Here is a 20384-nt window from a genome sequence, read left to right on the forward strand (position 1 = left end):
TATTTATTTATTCATAAAAGACACACAGAAAGAAAGAGAGAGAGAGAGGCAGAGACACAGGCAGAGGGAGAAGCAGGCTCCATGCAGGGAGCCTGACGTGGGACTGTATCCCGGGTCTCCAGGATCACGTCCTGGGCTGAAGGCTGTGCTAAACTGCTGAGCCACCCAGGCTACCTGTCAGAAAACACTTTAAAAGCAAGGAGAAGAAAGAAGGGATGATGCTGCTCTTTTAATCAGAAACCACTTCCTAAATTAAACCTATGAAGTACAGGATCTTTAGAATTGAAATTTGGGAAGAAATAAAAAATAACCTTTAGCTTACTCAGCCTATTGTAAAAGTATATTCAAATCATCCCTTTCAAAAAGGATTATTTGAATGTAAAGATACATTCAAGTAAAAAGTTTTAAAGCATCCTACTATAAAATATTTTTTAAAAAACAATAGTAGGGGCACCTGGTTGGCTTAGTCAGAACAATGTGCGACTCTTGACCTCAGGGTCATGAATTCAAGCCCCATGTTGGGTGTAGAGACTACTTACATAAATAGAAAAGCTTTAAAAATATATGAAAATATGGCGTGCCTAGGTGGCTCAGTTGGTTAAGCATCTGCCTTCAGCTCAGGTCATGATCCCAGGGTCCTGGGATCAAACCCCACATCGGGCTCCCTTCTCAGCAGGAAACCTGCTTCTCCCTCTCCCCACATTGGGCTCCCTTCTCAGCAGGAAACCTGCTTCTCCCTCTCCCTCCTCCTGCTGCTCCCCCTGCTTTCCCTCCTCCTGCTACTCCCCTTGCTTGTGTTCTCTCTGTCAAATAAATAAAATATTTAAATATACATATATAAATTTTTAAAAATTTAGAAAGCAAAAGTAGCAATCAAGTTATTTTCCAGGTTTCAACTGCATTGTACATAAACCAATATACAGTAATAGCAATCAATATACTGAGTATAGTAATGATGCTATCAACACTGATTGCCAAAAGGGTACTACTCAGTACTGCAACTTTCATTCAAATTGGTTACATGTATAAACTAAATTTAACAGCATTAAATTTGAAATCAAATAGTTAAAGAGATGTAACACTGCAAGTGATATTCAAGAAAGTAAGCTCCCAAAGAAAGTATGCATGTACTTCATACTTTAAACAACTGTCATTATCATTTAAATCTATGCACCAAGCATAGATTATGCCATTAACTTTTTTTATGCCATTAACTTTGAAGATTTTACTTATTTGAAACAGATGAGGGAAGAGGGAGAGGGAGATGGAGAAGTGGGTTACTCGCTAAGTAGGAAGCCCAATGTGGGGATCCATCCCAGGACCCTGGGATTATGACCTGAGCCATAGGCAAATAATTTTTAACTAACTGAGCCACCCAGGGGCCCTTTTAATGCCATTAACTTTGAATGCAAAAACTATACTGTGAAGTGCTTATTTTGCTATCAACATCTATTATAAAAAGGTTTAATTTTTTTTTTTTGTTTTAAAGTAACCTTAGGAAAAATTTAAAAATAAAGTACCCTTCCTTTAAAGAATTTGGAAAACTTTCAAATCTTTAAAATTTGAAATCCACCCTATAACCCAGCAATCCCATTCCTAGGATTCTATACTACAGAAGAACAGCATTACGTTTATGTACAATGCTCAGTACAGTATTGCTTGTGATACTGATTATGATATTTGGGCAGCCCAGGTGGCTCAGCGGTTTAGCATTGCCTTCAGCCTAGGGTACGATCCTGGAGACCCGGGATCGAGTCCCACATCAGGCTCCCTGCATGGAGCCTGCTTCTCCCTCTGCCTGTGTCTCTGCCCCCCGCCCCACCCCATGTGTGTCACTCATGAATAAATAAATCTTTTTTTTTAAGATTTTATTTATTTATTCATGAGAGGCACAGAGAGAGAGAGGCAGAGACACAGGCAGAGGGAGAAGCAGGCTCCATGCAGGGTGCCCAACGTAGGACTCGATCCCGGGACTCCAAGATCATGCCCTGGGTCAAAGGCAGGTGCTCAACCACTGAGCCACTCAGGGATCCCCTAAATAAATCTTTAAAAAAAAAAAAAGATTATGATATTTGATTTATAATACTGAAACTCTCTCTAAACTAACCTATAGAATCCACACAATCCTAATCAAAATCTCCACAGGTTTTTGTTGTTGTCATTGTTTGTATTTCATTTTGTTTTTTGTTTTTGTGAGACTTGAAAATCTAACTCTAAAATTTATATGGAATTTATATGGAAAGAGTAAGAATAACCAAGACACTCAAAAAGAACAAGGTGAGAGTGCTATGGACTGAATGTGCCCCCCAAAATTCACATGTTGAAGCCTTAGCCCTGTGATGTTATTTGGAGGCAGAGCCTTAGGGAGGTAATCTGCTAGAGAAGGTCAAGAGGATGGGGCTTTCAGGATGGGATTAGTACTCTTATAAAAAGAGAAAGAGACAGGAGAACTGCCTTCCCCCCTACTCCTACCCATCTCTTTCTTCTTAGGTATATGTACCAAGAAGGGTCATGCTAGGATATAATGAGAAGACAGCTATCTGCAAACCAGTAAGAGTCCTCACCATACAGCCAATCTGCTGGCATCTTGATCTTGGACTGCCCAGCCTCTGGAACTGTGAGAAACAAATGTTTATTGTTTAAGCTACTAGTCTATGGGATTTTGTTAAAGCAGCCCATAATGACCAAGACAGGAAAGACCTGCTCTAAGAAGGGCAAGATTTAATATAAAACTACTGTTATTAAGACAGTGCGGTATCAGATCAAAGACAGATATAGCAAACAAGGGAACAGAACAGAGAGCCCAGAAACAAATCCACTCAAACACAGGCATTTATTTCTGAAAAAAAGGTACCACAGTAGAGTAATGTGGAAAGAATGGGACAACTGTATCTTGCAAGAAGTTGCTGTGGCCGAGTTCAAAAAGGGTGTTGCCTGTGTTCTCCTCTGGGATTTTGATGGAATCTTGTCTCACATTTAGATCTTTCATCCATTTTGAGTTTATCTTTGTGTATGGTGAAAGAGAGTGGTCTAGTTTCATTCTTCTGCATGTGGATGTCCAATTTTAAAATTCCCCTGGCTATTCGGGGTCTTTTCTGATTCCACACAAATCTTAAAATAATTTGTTCTAACTCTCTGAAGAAAGTCCATGGTATTTTGATAGGGATTGCATTAAACGTGTAAATTGCCCTGGGTAACATTGACATTTTCACAGTATTAATTCTGCCAATCCATGAGCATGGAATATTTTTCCATCTCTTTGCGTCTTCCTCAATTTCTTTCAGAAGTGTTCTATAGTTTTTAGGATATAGATCCTTTACCTCTTTGGTTAGGTTTATTCCTAGGGATCTTATGCTTTTGGGTGCAATTGTAAATGAGATTGACTCCTTAATTTCTCTTTCTTCAGTCTCATTGTTAGTGTATAGAAATGCCATTGATTTCTGGGCATTGATTTTGTATCGTGCCACACTGCCAAACTGCTGTATGAGTTCTAGCAATCTTGGGGTGGAGTCTTTTGGGTTTTCTATGTAGAGTATCATGTCATCAGCGAAAAGGGAGAGTTTGACTTCTTTGCCAATTTGAATGCCTTTAATGTCTTTTTGTTGTCTGATTGCTGAGGCTAGGACTTCTAGTACTATGTTGAATAGCAGTGGTGAGAGTGGACATCCACATCCATCCCTGTCTTGTTCCTGATGTTAGGGGAAAGGCTCCCAGTGCTTCCCCACTGAGAATGATATTTGCTGTGGGCTTTTCGTAGATGGCTTTTAAGATGTTGAGGAATGTTCCCTCTATCCCTACACTCTGAAGAGTTTTGATCAGGAATGGATGCTGTATTTTGTCAAATGCTTTCTCCGCATCTATTGAGAGGACCATACAGTTCTTGGTTTTTCTCTTGCTGATATGATGAATCACACTGTTTTACAAGTGTAGAAACAAAAGCAAAAATGAACTATGGGACTTCATCAAGATAAGAAGCTTCTGCACAGCAAAGGATACAGTCAACAAAACTAAAAGACAACCTACAGAATGGGAGAAGATATTTGCAAATGACGTATCAGATAAAGGGCTAGTTTCCAAGATCTATAAAGAACTTATTAAACTCAACACCAAAGAAACAAACAATCCAATCATGAAATGGGCAAAAGACATGAAGAGAAATCTCACAGAGGAAGACATAGACATGGCCAACAAGCACATGAGAAAATGCTCCGCATCACTTGCCATCAGGGAAATACAAATCAAAACCACAACGAGATACCACCTCACACCAGTGAGAATGGGGAAAATTAACAAGGCAGGAAACCACAAATGTTGGAGAGGATGCGGAGAAAAGGGAACCCTCTTCCACTGTTGGTGGGAATGTGAAATGGTGCAGCCACTCTGGAAAACTGTGTGGAGGTTCCTCAAAGAGTTAAAAATAGACCTGCCCTATGACCCAGCAATTGCACTGCTGGGGATTTACCCCAAAGATACAGATGCAATGAAATGCCGGGGACACCTGCACCCCGATGTTTATAATAGCAGCAATGTCCATAATAGCCAAACTGTGGAAGGAGCCTTGGTGTCCATTGAAAGATGAATGGATAAAGATGTGGTTTATGTATACAATGGAATATTACTCAGCCATTAGAAATGACAAATACCCACCATTTGCTCCGATGTGGATGGAACTGGAGGGTATTATGCTGAGTGAAATAAGTAAGTCAATCGGAGAAGGACAAACATTATATGTTCTCATTCATTTGGGGAATATAAATAATAGTGAAAGGGAATAGAGGGGAAGGGAGAAGAAATGGGTAGGAAATAGCAGAAAGGAAGACAGAACATGGAAGACTCCTAACTCTGGGAAACGAACTAGGGGTGGTGGAAGGGGAGGAGGGCGGGGGGTGGGGGTGACTGGGTAGCGGGCACTGAGGGGGGCACTTGACAGGATGAGCACTGGGTGTTATTCAGTATGTTGGCAAATTGAACACCAATAAAAAGTAAATTTATTATTTAAAAAAAAAGAATGGGACAACTGAATAGCCATAAAGGCGGGGTGGGGGGTAGAGGGAAAACACTCAGACTTGATCTCTACCTCACACCATGTTGAAAAAAATCATTTCCAAGTGGAATGTAGATCCAAATTTGAAAAGTAAAACAAGATATGGGAGGATGGCAAAATGGGTGAAGGAGAGCAAGAGGTACAGGCTTCTCATTACAATATAATTAAGTCACAGGAATAAAAAATACAGCATAGAGAATATAGTCAAAGATACTGTTACAGCATTGTATGGTGACAGATGGCAGCCATACTTTTGGTGAGCACAGTATAAACTACAGACTTGTCAAATCACTCACTATGTTGTACACTACAATCAAAAATAATGATTTTTGAAAAGTAAAACACAAAAATACTCTCAGGGTAAGAAAACAATTCTTTAATAGGAAACAAAAACACTAGTCAGAAGATAAAATATTAATAAATTGGAATACATTAAGAATTTCAGTTCCTCTAAGGACACCATTAAGAGAGTCAAAGGCAAGCCACAGAGAAGAAGGTATCTGCTAGGCATATATCCAATAAAAAAAACTCCTATCTCTATATGTTAACTGGAATTTAAATAAAAACTTGAAATAAACAAAAAAAGAAACATCAAGACAGAAAAAAAAACCCTCATTACAAGAAAAAGAATTTGTAACTATGTATGGTGATGAATGGTAACTTGACTTACTGTGGTGAATTTTGTATTCAAGTATCAAATCAGTATACTGTACACATAAAATTAATGTTATATGTCAATTATACCTCAATAAAAAACTCCTATCCACACCATAAAGAAAAGAACTACAAATCAATAAAAGACAAACCAACAGAAAAATAAGCAAGTTACATAAGCACTTCACAAAAAAAGGTATCAAATGGCCAATACACAGATGAAAAATGCTCAATCTTATAATTCTATAATTCATCAGAGAAATGCAAATTAAAACAATAAGAGAATGCTACACATCCACGAGAACAGCTGAAATTAAAAAGACTACCAACAACGTAGAGCAACAGCAACTTTCAGAAACTTCTGGTAGAAAGGTAAAGTTCAACTACCCGAAAAACAATGGGCATGATCTTCTAAGTTGTTAAAACTATATATACCTTTTGACCCAATGTTCCACTCCTGTGTACAAAGCAAAAGAAAGGCAGGTACATGTATACCAAAAGAACTGTACAATGATGTTCAGAACAGTAATAATTTATAATAACCAAAAACTGTAAACAACCCAAATGTTTATAACATTTACATCAGAAAGCATACCAAAGTGGTACGATAAAGAAAAGGAAAAAAACAAATACCAAAAAGTCAGGACGATAGTAAGCTTTTTGCGGGGGAAGAAGGCAGCGCTATAATGCTGGCAGTGTTCCTTTTGGGATCTCAGCGGTGGTTACATGGGGTTTACTTCATAATAATTCATTGATTTATGCATTTCTGTTTTACTCTCCTCTGAGCTTGTGTCGCAGTTCACAGCAAGAAAAAGAAATTGAAAAAAGTCTAATCTGAGCTTTGGTGCTAGCTGCAAGTCACACAGAATCAGTTAAGTTCACAGTTTCCAATCAATAGCTTGAAAATATAAAACTTTTCCCTGTATGATGCTATCTTGAACAAATTATCAAATTATTATAAACCTCAAATATTAAAGGTAGAGAATATTATACTATCAAATTATGATTCTCAAAGAAAACACACTTTACAAAAGCATAACTATTTACAAAAAAAGAAAAATATTATGTTATTAATAAAAATACCTAAAAATTCAATAATTAACCTGTCAAAAATAATTTTCCATTTTGTTATCAACAGTAGCCACATTTTAATTAATAAGCTCCTTGTAAAAGGTTTATTAAAGAAGAAATTCCAAACTTACCTCTCTATTGGGTGTACCTTCATCAAGTTGCTCTGTAAATGAAGACGTCCTGCTCCTGGTTCTTGTTGGTGTTGAAGAATTGGAGGGAGCCTAGATTAAAAAAATTATTGCACAAATTAGAAAGACTACATTGACTAGTAGACTATGTATTGTATAGACCTTCTCTCTCAGTCCGTGCCCAAAGAACCCCATGAAAGAAAGGAAAAAAACATATAAAAAGGAAAACAATACCTAAAACAATCAACTAGAAGATCTAGGCTGCCTACTGGGTCCTTGGTCTGACTCCGTCACCAACCAGAACTGTGATCTTATTAGCTAAATTAACTTTTTTTTTAATTTTTTTTTAATTTTTATTTATTTATGATAGTCACAGAGAGAGAGAGAGGCGCAGAGACACAGGCAGAGGGAGAAGCAGGCTCCATGCACCGGGAGCCCGATGTGGGATTCGATCCCGGGTCTCCAGGATCGCGCCCTGGGCCAAAGGTAGGCGCCAAACCGTTGCGCCACCCAGGGATCCCTAACTTTTTGAGGGCCACATGTCCTCATATATAAAATAAGGTTGTAATTTTAATATAAGATGAAATCATTCAGGGAAAGTGAAACCAGTTGAGTTATATGCAAACTCTTTGTACTATTTTGGCAACTTTCCCATAACTCAAAATTATTCCAAAATTAAAAGTTCATTAAAAAAATAAGATTGGGGGATCCCTGGGTGGCTCAGCGGTTTGGCGCCTGCCTTTGGCCCAGGGCGCGATCCTGGGGTCCCGGGATCGAGTCCCATGTCGGGCTCCCGGCATGGAGCCTGCCTCTCCCTCCTCCTGTGTCTCTGCCTCTCTCTCTCTCTATGTCTATCATAAATAAATAAATCTTTAAAAAAAAATAAGATTGTCAATTCAATCTTTTAAGTGCCTTCCAGCTCTAATACTCGATACTACATAATGCACAAATAAACATCTCTCTGGCCATCACCTTACTTTAAGTTTACCTTGCACACCACAACTAGATCCTAAAATGCCAACCCATTCAGTTCTGTAAAGGACAGCCTGACTCCCATAACGTGCAGTACAAAAACCCTCAGGATAAAGGGCCCAAAATTTAAACTAGAAGGTTAAGGTCTACTCTAAGGTGAACTAAAAAGAATCCTAAAAGTATAAAGCCAAAACTTTAAGACCTTCCCTCACTTGTAATAAAATAGATCTGAACTTATCTACACATAGAAATAATTCTAAAAAAAAAAAAAAGAAATAATTCTTGAGGTCTTATCCTTTTGTAGTCTACAAAGCTCTACATCAATAAAAGGCATTTTTTTATTTTTAAAGATTTTTTAAATTTATTTTATTTTATTTTTATTTATTCATGATAGACATAGAGAGAAAGAGAGAGAGAGAGAGAGAGAGAGAGAGGCAGAGACACAGGCAGAGGGAGAAGCAGGCTCCATTGCTGGGAGCCCAACGTAGGACTCGACCCCGGGACCCCAGGATCGCGCCCTGGGCCAAAGGCAGGCAGGCACCAAACCACCAAGCCACCCAGGGATCCCCAATAAAAGGCATTTAATAAATATTTGTTAAATAATGAGTGAATGAATGAACCAATGGAACCCCGATCTGTCAAGTGGGCACATACTGCTGTGGCTAGGCTGGAACAGAGACATCATTAGGAATAATTACACACATACAGATACATACATATACACATATACATATTTACTTTACAATAAGTGTAACTTTTCACAAGTATACTCATCACAAGTATACTCCTTAATCCCTATTACCTACTTAACTCATGATTTTTAAAAATTGAAATATAAAAGAAGATATGAGTGTATTTCCATAATCACTGAATGGGAAAGAGATTTTTCTGTCAAAACCAAAAACCAAAAGAAAGTTTAATGGGGGGGGGGGTACTAACAACAAAATAATGACAAAATTTTAACAACCTTTTTTTCCTAAACAGCTCTTGTAAATCCGTAAGTTAGAACTCAGAAAATTTACTCAGTCTCCCTCTCATCTAGGGCAGGTGACCTGAGCTCCACCAATGAATATGCCCACATGAGACTCTGAGTCATAAGTGAGGGATATGAGAAAACAGACACACAAATTTAAAGTTCATCATCTGGTGAGCAATAGAGACAAGGCTTTATGCAGTTGTGCACAGGTATTATTGATTCAGCTTCCCAGATGCCAGGAAAGAGCTAGTTTTAGACAGTCATCATCCAATCACTTGAAAAGTATATCCCCACTGTAAATATTTACAATCTTTATACTCTGGCTTCATGTGAGCCTTATCAGTAACTGAGAACCTCATCAGCTCTGGAGTAACTAGCAAAACCAAATGTTGGAATTTGCAAAGTTGAAGAATAGGTCATAAAACACATTGTCTTCAAAAAAGTAGTATACCACCTGGCAGACTTGGCCTCATGGCTGGTCTTCCCCCAGAGTTGCAAGAGTAAGGATCACATACATTACATATGTTCGTAAAATATAAAACATGCATGAAAAAACTAACGGTACTTGACCATTTATCTAAAGGTTCTGGATCTTTAATGGTCTATTCTCACTTCAAAATAGAAAGGGATTTAGATTCCTCCAAACTAAACTTGGTCTAATTAATTCTCATAGCTATGAGAAATCTAGACAAGTTTCTAAGCTATTTGTCACAATTAATATCTTTATTGCCCACCAATGGATTATTAACTAACCATAAGCCTCAATTTCCTAAAATGGAAAAACCATTTTAGTCACTGTGGTAGGTAGAATTCTAAGATGACCCCAAATGACCAGTGAATATGATGAGATCATTCCCCTTATTATCTCACATTACATAGTAAAAGGGATTTCTAACAGGTATATTTAAGGTTTTTAATCAGTAGTCTTTGAGTCAATCCAAAGATTACCGGGATGGGTCTAGCCTAATCACAAAAGCCCTTCAAATAAGAGTCTAGAGAGCAAAGGCAGAGGCAGAAGGCAGAGAGATGCACTCCTGCTATCCTGAAAGAAAATAAAATGTCCAAGAGGGCCAAGTGACAAGAAACTGCAGGTAGCCTCTAGGAGTTGCCCCCTGCAATAGCCAGAAAGAAATAAGGACCTCACTCCTACAACCACAGAGGACTGAATTCTACTACAGCCACATGGGCACAGAAGAAAATCTTAAGATCCAGATGAAAACACAGTCTGGATGACACCTTGTACGACTCAGCGGAGAAGACAGTCAGCCATGCCAGACTTCTCACCTAAAGACTACGAAGTAACAACAGGGTTATTAGGCTCTAAGGTTGTAGTAATTTGTTATGCAACATTAGAAAATGTATACAATCACTCTGGGGAATAATAAGTCTTGAGTGGCATGTCCCAATACCATGACTTTTCATTATCCATCAAGACTCTGCTCAGATGTCATCCTGGCTCTCTCCACAAATGCTTTCCTATGTGCAGCCACAACATCCTGTACACACTATTACCATACTAAGTACTTGTCTCTCAACCACATGGTACAGAGACTACTTCTACCCTTCAAGGCAAATGCAATACCCAGCACAGCACCTTAGGAGGCACTGTTCAATAAATAAGTGCTCTATAATTACAAATTTCATTGATTGATCGATCGATTGATTGGGAGGCTCCACACCAAAGTGGGGCTTGAACTCACAACCCTGAGATCAAGCGTTGCATACTCTACCAATTCAGCCAATTAGGTGCCCCAACAAATGTTTTTAAATACTTTATCCCTTCTGATCCTCACAACCAATCAGAAAGGTAAGCAGAACAGATATTTTCATACCCAATTTCTTATCTCTGATGAGAAAATAAGAAGGTTAGAATGTTTATGTAGCTTGCCCAGGTTGCATACAAGTTCTGTGTTATGGGTTAGGAAACAAGTCTTCTGATTCCTTCCATACACTTTCCCAGTATCGTTTAGATCACTGTTTCTCAGATTTTTTTTCACTGGGATCCATGGTATAAAAAGACAAAACAAAGAATCCATTTTACATACAAACACATTTAAAACAGAAGTTTGATAGAACCTTAATCTTTATGGCAGAAAGTGTCATATTTCCTGATCCATTTTGTTCTTTCATTAAAAAAAAAAAAAAAACAGCTATGGGGCACCTGGCTGGCTTGATCACAGGGTTGTGAGTTCAAGCTCCACTCCATGGTATAAGGTTTACTTAAAAAAAAAAAAAAAAAAGAAAGAAAAAAAAAAAGCTGATCTCAACCAATTAAAAGACCCACAATCCTCTTAACTGCTTTCACCATATGGTAAGTTTCCACCATACCATTTTGTCCTTGTGAGAATAGTGTACATAAACATAGCCACTAACTCTTAAATCGAGACTGCATCAAATGTATCTAACATAATTCAGTTATCTGGAAAAATAAAAATTAAAAAGCATTAACCCTAGGTTGAACAACACAATCTAAAGATAATAAAAAGACAAATTTTGGATATTCATATTACTGAAAAATTCTATATTAAAGTCAAAAGTATGTTAACCAAAGTTTACTCATTAGAGGCTCTACCATCTGGGAGTTTTCATGGAAAGAACTATTCAAGATAGCTGAACTGTTAGATAGATTTGGAGAAACACAAATATAGGTATAGATATAGATATCTATATAAAATTATAGATTCAAAATGATTACACCTCACTGATACCTGAAAGGCTTTGGAGATACAATGAGGTATAACCATTTTGAATCTACAACTTTCTGAACTCCACTAACTAAGTCTAGTTTTAAAAGATAAAAGGAGGGGTGCCTGGGTGGCTCAGTCAGTTAAGCATCTGCCTTTGGTTCAGGTTATGATCCCCAGGTCCTGGGATCGAGCCCCACGTTGGGATCCCCGCTCAGTGAGGAGCCTCCTTCTTCTCCCTCTCCTTCTGCATCTCCCCCCAACTCGTGTGTGCTCTCTCTCAAAGAAATAAAATCTCTAAAAAATTCTTAAAGATAAACAGAAGCTGAATATAATATAACATTTTTTTTAATTTAACATTTTCTAGGTCAGTTTTCACTCTTGTAAATATGCTACTTGTAGTAAGTCTTCTCTATTCATTTTTGCCTGTTACAAGTTTAGAAACTGAATATCTACATTTATTGGAATTGTAGACAAAAAAAGCATAAGGAAGCTCTAAATGAAGAATGTTTTTAGGTTTCCTTATGAATAACTTAGATTAGCTGTGAAATGTGAAGTTGGTGACATTAAAATCTGGGATGCCTTTTGACTTATTTCCTGGTTCTCACGTTATTCTTACACAAGAGACATTATTCTTACACAAGCATAACAAAATCTGACTTCATTCCTCCCTCCAACCCACAGACAATCGATCATGGCAAGGACACAACCATAGAATCCTTCTCATCAGAGCCCTATTGAAAGTCCCTCCCCAATCTATTTGATAGAATAGCTCTATAGGAATGGCCAAGTAACTTGGAGTTAACACTTCACATAAACCTTTATATTCTGATTACCAAAATTATTAGAGCGTTTCACCATGTCCTTAGTAAAGTACTTTCTGCATCCTGACATCTAAAATAATAGTGCAGAAATGAAATATTGTTGTTCATGTTATAAATGCTTACCTCAAAAACCAGCCTTTTAATATAGTGAAATCCACTCACCCAAAAGTAATTTAAGGAAACTTCCAGTTAAACAGATGAAGTATATGCTCCTAGAGTCTCTGCCTCTCAAAGAGTTAAGAAATTTCAAACAATTTTCAGCAGATTGTTATGAATGAAAGAATAGTAAAGGATTTAACACAGTTGAGAACACTACAACCCCAAGGAGCTACAGAAGGGAACAGTGATGAGACGGAAGCCAATTTTCATCCCCCGAAACATGAAAAGACTTAAGACTTAAAGCAAAAATGTAACGCAAGATGCAAAAGTAAAGAGACAGGACCAAAAACAGGAAGACTGGTGAAAAGGTCCTCAGGTCCCTGTTCTACTTTACAGAGCCTCTGAAGAGCCAGAGGTTTTTTTCAGGAGCCAATGAGGCTACAAACTGGGAAAAACCAAACACAGGGAAGATAGGAGTGAAGAGCAAAGTGTATGACTAACCTTAGAGAAATTAAGTGGTAACCTGTACAGTGAATCAGCTCTATTTCCAGAGGTTAGCAGCTTGGCTTATAACCCCTCACTCTTCCTCCAAAGCACACCCATGCTTCTCTGGAGAAATCAAATGACCTCCAGACCTGTGGTTACCAGCATGAAGATATTTCCCTCAATAATAACCCAGCAGTGAGCCGCAGTGTCTCTCTGACACTTCTACTTTGAAATGGTATAAGATTTTTTTGTGCCTCACCCTTAAATATGAATGCAAAGCCCAGAGCACTCAATAATGTTTCCAAAGCAATAAAGTAAGCCAAAAACAAGCTCAACAACAAAACACAAAAAAGTAGAAGAAAAACAACAAAGATTAAAAGAAAATTTCAAAACAACAACAAAAAATCACCATTATTCGGAGAGATAAAAGATATACTTGTATAAAAAGAACAATGCTATGAAAAAATAAAAGAGTAAGAAACAGCCCTTAGAAATTTTAAAATAAGGTAGCTAAAATTAAAAATTCAATTAAAGAATTAAACAAGTTGAAAAAATCTCTTGGGGATCCCTGGGTGGCTCAGAGGTTTAGCGCCTGCCTTAGGCCCAGGGCATGATCCTAGAATCCCGGGATAGAGTCTCACGTCGGGCTCCTTGCATGGAGCCTGCTTTTCCCTCTGTGTCTCTGCCTCTCTCTGTGTGTGTCTCATGAAAAATCAAATAAAATCTTTAAAAAAAAGAAAAGAAAAAATCTCTCAAAAGTAGTGCAAAACAAAACAAAACCCAAAACATAACAACAACAACAAAAGAATCTATCCTGAAGGCATAAAACTACCAAAAAGAGAAGGTACCATAAAGCTACCAAATTGCAGCTAAAAAGAGAAGAAAAACAATTAAGGGGAGGGAATTATCAAAGAAACAACATGTAAAAGTTTCCAAGAATTTAAGCCCAAGAGTCACCATACAATGCCCACTGAATATCCAGCACAATGCATAAAGAAATCCATACAAAGGCATATTTACCATGAAATTTCAGACAAGATATAAAGGGATGATCCTAAAGTCTCCAGAAAAAAAAAAAAAAAAAAAAAGGCAGCAGAATGACAATGGACTTCTCAATACAACACTGCAAACAGAAAACAATGGAGCAATGCTCCCAAAATTATCTACCTTGGCAGGAAAAGAGCAAATATGGCTTATAGTGTACAAATCAACAAATAGCAAAGTAATAAAAGTTTATAATTAGAAAAATGAAGTTAAATATCTGGGCAAACAAATTGTTGAGAACATGGAGAACAGGACTAGAGGCGCAGACAATGCATAATTTCTTTTAGTAATGCTTTGCCTTTTAAAACCATATAATATGTTACTGTGATAAAAATAAAAGCAAAATTTTATTTTGAAATTTTAACTAAAAGCATAAATACTTAGTATGTTCAATACAAGATACCCAATAAAATTTAGAAGCATGATATACAGACTAAAAGATGATCTACTTCTCATCTTAAATCTTATCCAACAGATAGTTGATAATGAATAAGTGGACTGATACTCAATACTTCAGACACTAGCTAGTTAACAGCAATTTTCAAGGCCAGTCACATGGTATATGCTAACTTAATTAACCATGTGATTCTACAAAATAAGATAGAAAAATCACATATCTTTACAATCTAAGAAATACGTGTTGAGAATTTAAAATTTTAAAGTCAAATATTTCAGAAAATGAATTTATGTTTAGATACATCATTGTGATTAGGTTTCCAGTATGAGAATGCAGACCGAATACTATTATTTACCTCCCCTCCCTCTTAAAAACCCATTGAAATGAAAGTTAAAGAAAAAAAAAATAGTAGGAAAACAAAGATTAATTAAAACTCAAGAACAAGACAGAGAACATCAACAGTGAAAAGATGATGACAAATTTCTAAAGAACCAAAGGCAAAAGGATGCAAATTAGAGAAGAAATCAGGACAAAGGTAGCCATAACTCCAAATCTGCACAGAATGTTGAAGAAGAGGAAACAGCAAATTCTTCCAAGAGGAAAAAAAAAAAAAAAAAAAAAAACAGAGGTTTAGTGTCCTAGAATGAGAGATTATTGTTCTCATTATTGTTCTCAGGGATTAAGGGTTTTTGTGACAAAACGGTACTTGAGGTCAGCCTCCTCCAATCCAAATATTACCAGACAAAAGGAACTGCAAAATATAGTGAGCAACCTACCTTGTAGGAGTTAGGTCTTCAAAAGTGGGGGCTAATAGCACAAAGTAGCAGGGTAACAAAACACCCAAGTTTAACCATTGCAATCCCAGTTCCACCCAGTTTATGCCAGTTTATGTTCCAAGATCATTATTAGAAGTAGTGTCCCCTTTCATTCTCAAGAATGTTTACATGATAAATTACACAGTCACCTTTTATTTTTTATTTTTTCTAAATTTTTTATTTATTTATGATAGTCACAGAGAGAGAGAGAGAGAGGCAGAGACATAGGCAGAGGGAGAAGCAGGCTCCATGCACCGGGAGCCCGATGTGGGATTCGATCCCGGGTCTCCAGGATCGCGCCCTGGGCCAAAGGCAGGCGCCAAACCGCTGCGCCACCCAAGGATCCCCACAGTCACCTTTTAAAGTAGGTAGACAGACCCTCTATGTTGGGGCTCTCCACACAGGAGAGGCACATAAGAGCAGAGAAAAAGAAAACCCATGTCAGCTATCAAGATAAATCACCTGCCAAGACTTCCACAATCACAAGATATCTTTCTTTAAAAAAAAAAAAAAGCGCAAAACAAGATGACCAGTAAGAATATAACAAGTGACCCAGAAAAATTAGATAAATCAGAAACAGAACTTAAATATGTATGTGTGTATACTATATAATGCTTATCCTCCTAGAGTTGTTCTTTTTTTTAAGATTTTATTTATTTATTCATGACAGACAGAGAGAGAGGCAGAGACACAGACACAGGGAGAGGGAGGAGCAGGTCTCGATCCCAGGTCTCCAGGATCACACCTCGGGCCGAACCGGGGCTGCCCTCCCAGAGTTTTGATAAGCTCTAGTTTCTTTAAACAACCACAAGCTGCTACTAAAATCTGAAACAAAGCAACAAGTATAAGCACAGTGAGAGAACTATAGGGCCAGTGATCTATTCGAGTTTCGAGGCACATTTTTTAATCCCATCAAGTACGATTACTTTATTATTTAAAACATAAGAACTTAATGCACATTTTACCTAAAGAATTACCAAGTCACTATTTGCTACTGGTCAAAATACAGATTATTATATATTTATGTTCTCCCAGGGGAATTATGGGTTCTCTAATTTCACGACTGAGGGTAATTATTTAGTAAATCTGGATTTATAATAAGGCTATGTTCCTTCAGAAAGGGATTCCTTTCCCTGCTATCTGTGCACTTTTAAAATTTTTCTATTACAGGGACGACTGGGTGGCTTAGCAGTTGAATGTCTGTCTTTGGCTCAGGGTATGATCCTGGAGTCCTGGGATCAAGTCCTGCATCGGGTTCCCCACAGGGAGCCTGCTTCTCCCTCTGCCAATGTCTCTGTCTCTCATAAACAAACAAAATCTTAAAAAAAAAAAAAAAAAATTCTATTACATAAACTATTACTTTGGAGTCCCACTTTTTGCTTTTTTTAATCTAATTAAATTTTTTATTGTGGTGAAATATATGTAACATAAAAGTTACCCTTTTAACCAATTTTAAGTGCATAGTTGAGTGGCATTAAGTATATTCACACTGCTGTGCAAACATCACCATTATCCATCTCCAGAACTTTTTCACCTTTCCAAACCAAAACTCTACTCATTAGACAATAATTCCCCCCCTCCCACCTCTCTCCAGCCCCTAGCAACCACCATTCTATTTTTTTGTCTCTATGAATTTGACTAATCTAGGTACCACAGATAGGTGGAATCATACAATATTTGTACATTTGTGTCTGTACTTTTAAGTTTTAGTAGTATTTGAAAAAGGCTGAAATGTTTAAAAATACTTTTATTTATGTTGGGGTGCCTGGCTGGCCCAAAGGGGCATGCAACTCTTGATCTCAGGGTCATGAGTTTGAGCCCCACATTGGGCATAGCAATTCCTTAATTACACTTAAAAACATATATATTTTTATGTACTACATACATCCCAAGCAATTACAATGTATTCTATATTATTTTTTAATGTTTCTTTTATCCAATTCATTCTGTAAGGTATAAAGACAGCTTTTAGACAACAGGCTTGAGCAACAGAAACAAAAGGGCCCAAGTGACCAAGTGGCTAAATACCACAGGCACATTAGGCAACCCAACTCAAAAATATCCATGGTCCCTAAGTGACCAATGGGCTACTCACAACCAGGCACAGTAACCAAAAAAGGGAGAATTCCATATGTCCCCACTGTCCTCACCTTCTCTCTGCCTTGTTGCAAACAGTCTGCTTTACGATCCGGCCAGCCACTCACTACCTTGAGGTGTATTTAGTACATTTCTATCTCCTTTGTTCTGCCTTGCATGAATATATGCCACTGGACCCCATCCAATCAGGACGCCTCACATTTGGGGGGCCCTCATCCGATTGAGACAAACACCACACAGGAATTTAAAAATCCAAAATAGATACTCATTGTTAAAAAATAATGTTAAGTGGAGCACCTGGCTGACTCAGTTGATTAAGCAACAGACTCTTGATTTCATCTCAGGGCTGTGAGATCTTTCCCTCTTCTCCCCACCTCACCTCATGTGCACTCTCTCTCTTTCTCTCTCTCAAAAAAAAAAAAAAAAAAAAAAGGTAAATAAATAAATAATAATAATATAAGTGGGGGCATCTGGGTGGCTCAGTGAGTTAAGCTTACCCCTCTTGATCAGGTTTGGATCAAAGGGTCATGAGTTCAAGCCCCATGTTGGGCTCCACAGGGCATGGAGCCTACTTTTAAAAAATAAATAAATAATAATAATAATAATAAAAGTGAACCTTGATTTAAAAATTTTTAACTTCGGGGATCCCTGGGTGGTGCAGCGGTTTGGCGCCTGCCTTTGGCCCAGGGCGGGATCCTGGAGACCCGGGATCGAATCCCACGTCGGGCTCCCGGTGCATGGAGCCTGCTTCTCCCTCTGCCTGTGTCTCTGCCTCATTCTCTCTCTCTCTCTCTCTCTCTCTCTCTCTGTGACTATCATAAATAAATAAATAAATAAAATTTTTAAAAAAAATTTTTTAACTTCATTTTTAATTAGTGAGTAGGCTTCAAGTCATCATCAGTGTTGAATAAATAATTACTTAAAATAATATCTGCCAAGGAAGGATGCAAATCTTAGTACCAACCAAATAGAAGTGATTGGAGAATATTAGAGAAGTCTACCTCTCGTTTTTATTGAATGCTTTCAAATCCTTAAGGAACACTATACTATATCACTATTATTATTACTGGAAAGTTTTACAAATATTGTGATGCAAATGATTTGTTTATCTCAGAATTACCTATGCCTGACAGCTCAATCTATTGGAAAAATACCTATCAGGCCACCTCACCTAGATAAGCAAGCTAGGAAACAGAAGGATGCACACAAAGGCCTCCAAACACTCAAAATCTGTGTTAATAAACTACACTGCACTACAGAACCCCTCAGATACTTGCCCTTATTCCACACAAAATTTTATAAGTTTATGTGTCTTGATTCAAAGCCCACAACAGTTCAAAGGCAGAGACAAGACATTTGGCAGATAGAAGACATTTGGCAGATAGAGAAGGAGATCACAAAATTACAAAAAGTAGACCAAGAACAAACAAATTCTCTTGAGTAAGTAAAAGGGAAATTTACTCAGGTAAATTTTTGAGGGCATGGTGCCTTCAACACAACATAATTCATACTCAAAAATGAAGAAATGGTAATATTATACGAATTCAAGATCCCTTTCTTAAGAAAAGTAGGATACATGTAATCTGCAAAAAGACTGTCATCAAAAAGGGTTTTCTGTTTGGTTTTTAACTCACCTTTGAAAAAAAATCTTTAACTCTGAAAACAATAATCTAGAACTTCTCATCCTGAAGAGATCTTAATAGCTGAAGATTTGAGACCAGGGACACCTGAGTGGCTAAGCGGTAGAGCATCTGCCTTTGGCCCAGGTGTCTTGCCTTTGGCCTAGGGCAAGTCCCCATGTCCAGCTCCTCTGGGGAGCCTGCTCCTCCCTCTGCCTGTGTCTCTGCCTATGTCTCTGCCTCTCTCTCTCTCTCTCTCTGTCTCTCATGAATAAATAAATAAAATCTTAAAAAAAAAAAAAAAAAGATCTGAGACCAGAACAGAATCAAGTCTCTATCAGAATGATCACTAAGGGGATCCCTGGGTGGCGCAGCGGTTTGGCGCCTGCCTTTGGCCCGGGGCGTGATCCTGGAGACCCGGGATCGAATCCCACATCGGGCTCCCGGTGCATGGAGCCTGCTTCTCCCTCTGCCTGTGTCTCTGCCTCTCTGTCTCTCTCTGTGTGACTATCATGAATAAATAAATAAAATCTTTAAAAAAAAAAAAAAAAAAAAGAATGATCACTAAGAACTTAACTTTTACCTTTTTATATACATACTATATATATTATCAAATAGGAATATTTTAAATCTTTATACACAGTTATTTTATTTGATCCAGATGCATTGTCTCACCTAAGTTACTCATAACTTTTTTATTATTCTAAAAAACATCTCTCTCTCTCTGTTAATGTTGCAAAAGCATTCCTTTTCATGTAGAAGAATTGAACTTATGAATAAGAAAAATAGTCATAAAATTTCATAAGCACCTCAAAAGCATTCCTTTTCATGTAGAAGAATTAAACATTATGATTAAGAAAAATAATCAAAAAAAAAAGAAAAATAATCAAAATATCTCATAAGCACTTCCTTTTTAGGCTATTTTCACTGCCTGTATATAACATATTTTATACACATATTTTTTCCCCACAAAACAGGGGTCACAATTTACATGCTGCTTCTTAATCTGTCCTTTTTTTTTTTTTTTTTTTTTTTAAAGATTTTACTTATTTGAGAGAGCAAAGCAAGAGAGAGAGTAATAGGGAGCAAGAGCAGGTAGGAGGGGCAGAGGGAGAAGCAAGACTTTCTGCTGAGCAAGGAGCCTGACATGGGGCTCAATTCCAGGACCCCTGGATCATTACCTGACTGAAGGCAGATGCTTAATGGACTGAGCTACCCAGGCATCCCTTAGTCTGTCCTTTAACACTAATATCTTTGCATGTTATTATTACTTTCCTGTAGGCTCTAACAATAGCTGTGTTAGACAAGTTAATTTGAACCTCACTCCTTCATCTATAAGAGTATCTACCTCTTTGATGTATGTAAGAATTAAATAAAATGATCCATGTAAAATACAAAGCAAAATGCCTGTCACATCATAAGAGCCAATAAATGCTGGCTTTTGTTAAAGGCTGCATAATAACCAACTCCCTTA

The 20384-nt window shown here is 37.5% G+C and overlaps 1 protein-coding gene across 6 annotated transcripts in view; it reads right to left on the reverse strand.

Moving 5' to 3' along the window:
- Positions 1 to 20384, reverse strand: part of GOLGA4 (golgin A4) — a 123931-nt gene that overhangs the window by 101547 nt on the left and 2000 nt on the right. For all 6 annotated transcript variants that reach the window (XM_072793389.1, XM_072793388.1, XM_072793394.1 and 3 more), the window contains exon 2: positions 6901 to 6990. In XM_072793389.1, the coding sequence (XP_072649490.1) occupies positions 6901 to 6990 (90 nt within the window). The remainder of the gene's footprint in view (positions 1 to 6900; positions 6991 to 20384) is intronic.

Source organism: Canis lupus, chromosome 22 (assembly GCF_048164855.1).
Source record: "Canis lupus baileyi chromosome 22, mCanLup2.hap1, whole genome shotgun sequence".
Taxonomy (NCBI): domain Eukaryota; kingdom Metazoa; phylum Chordata; class Mammalia; order Carnivora; family Canidae; genus Canis; species Canis lupus.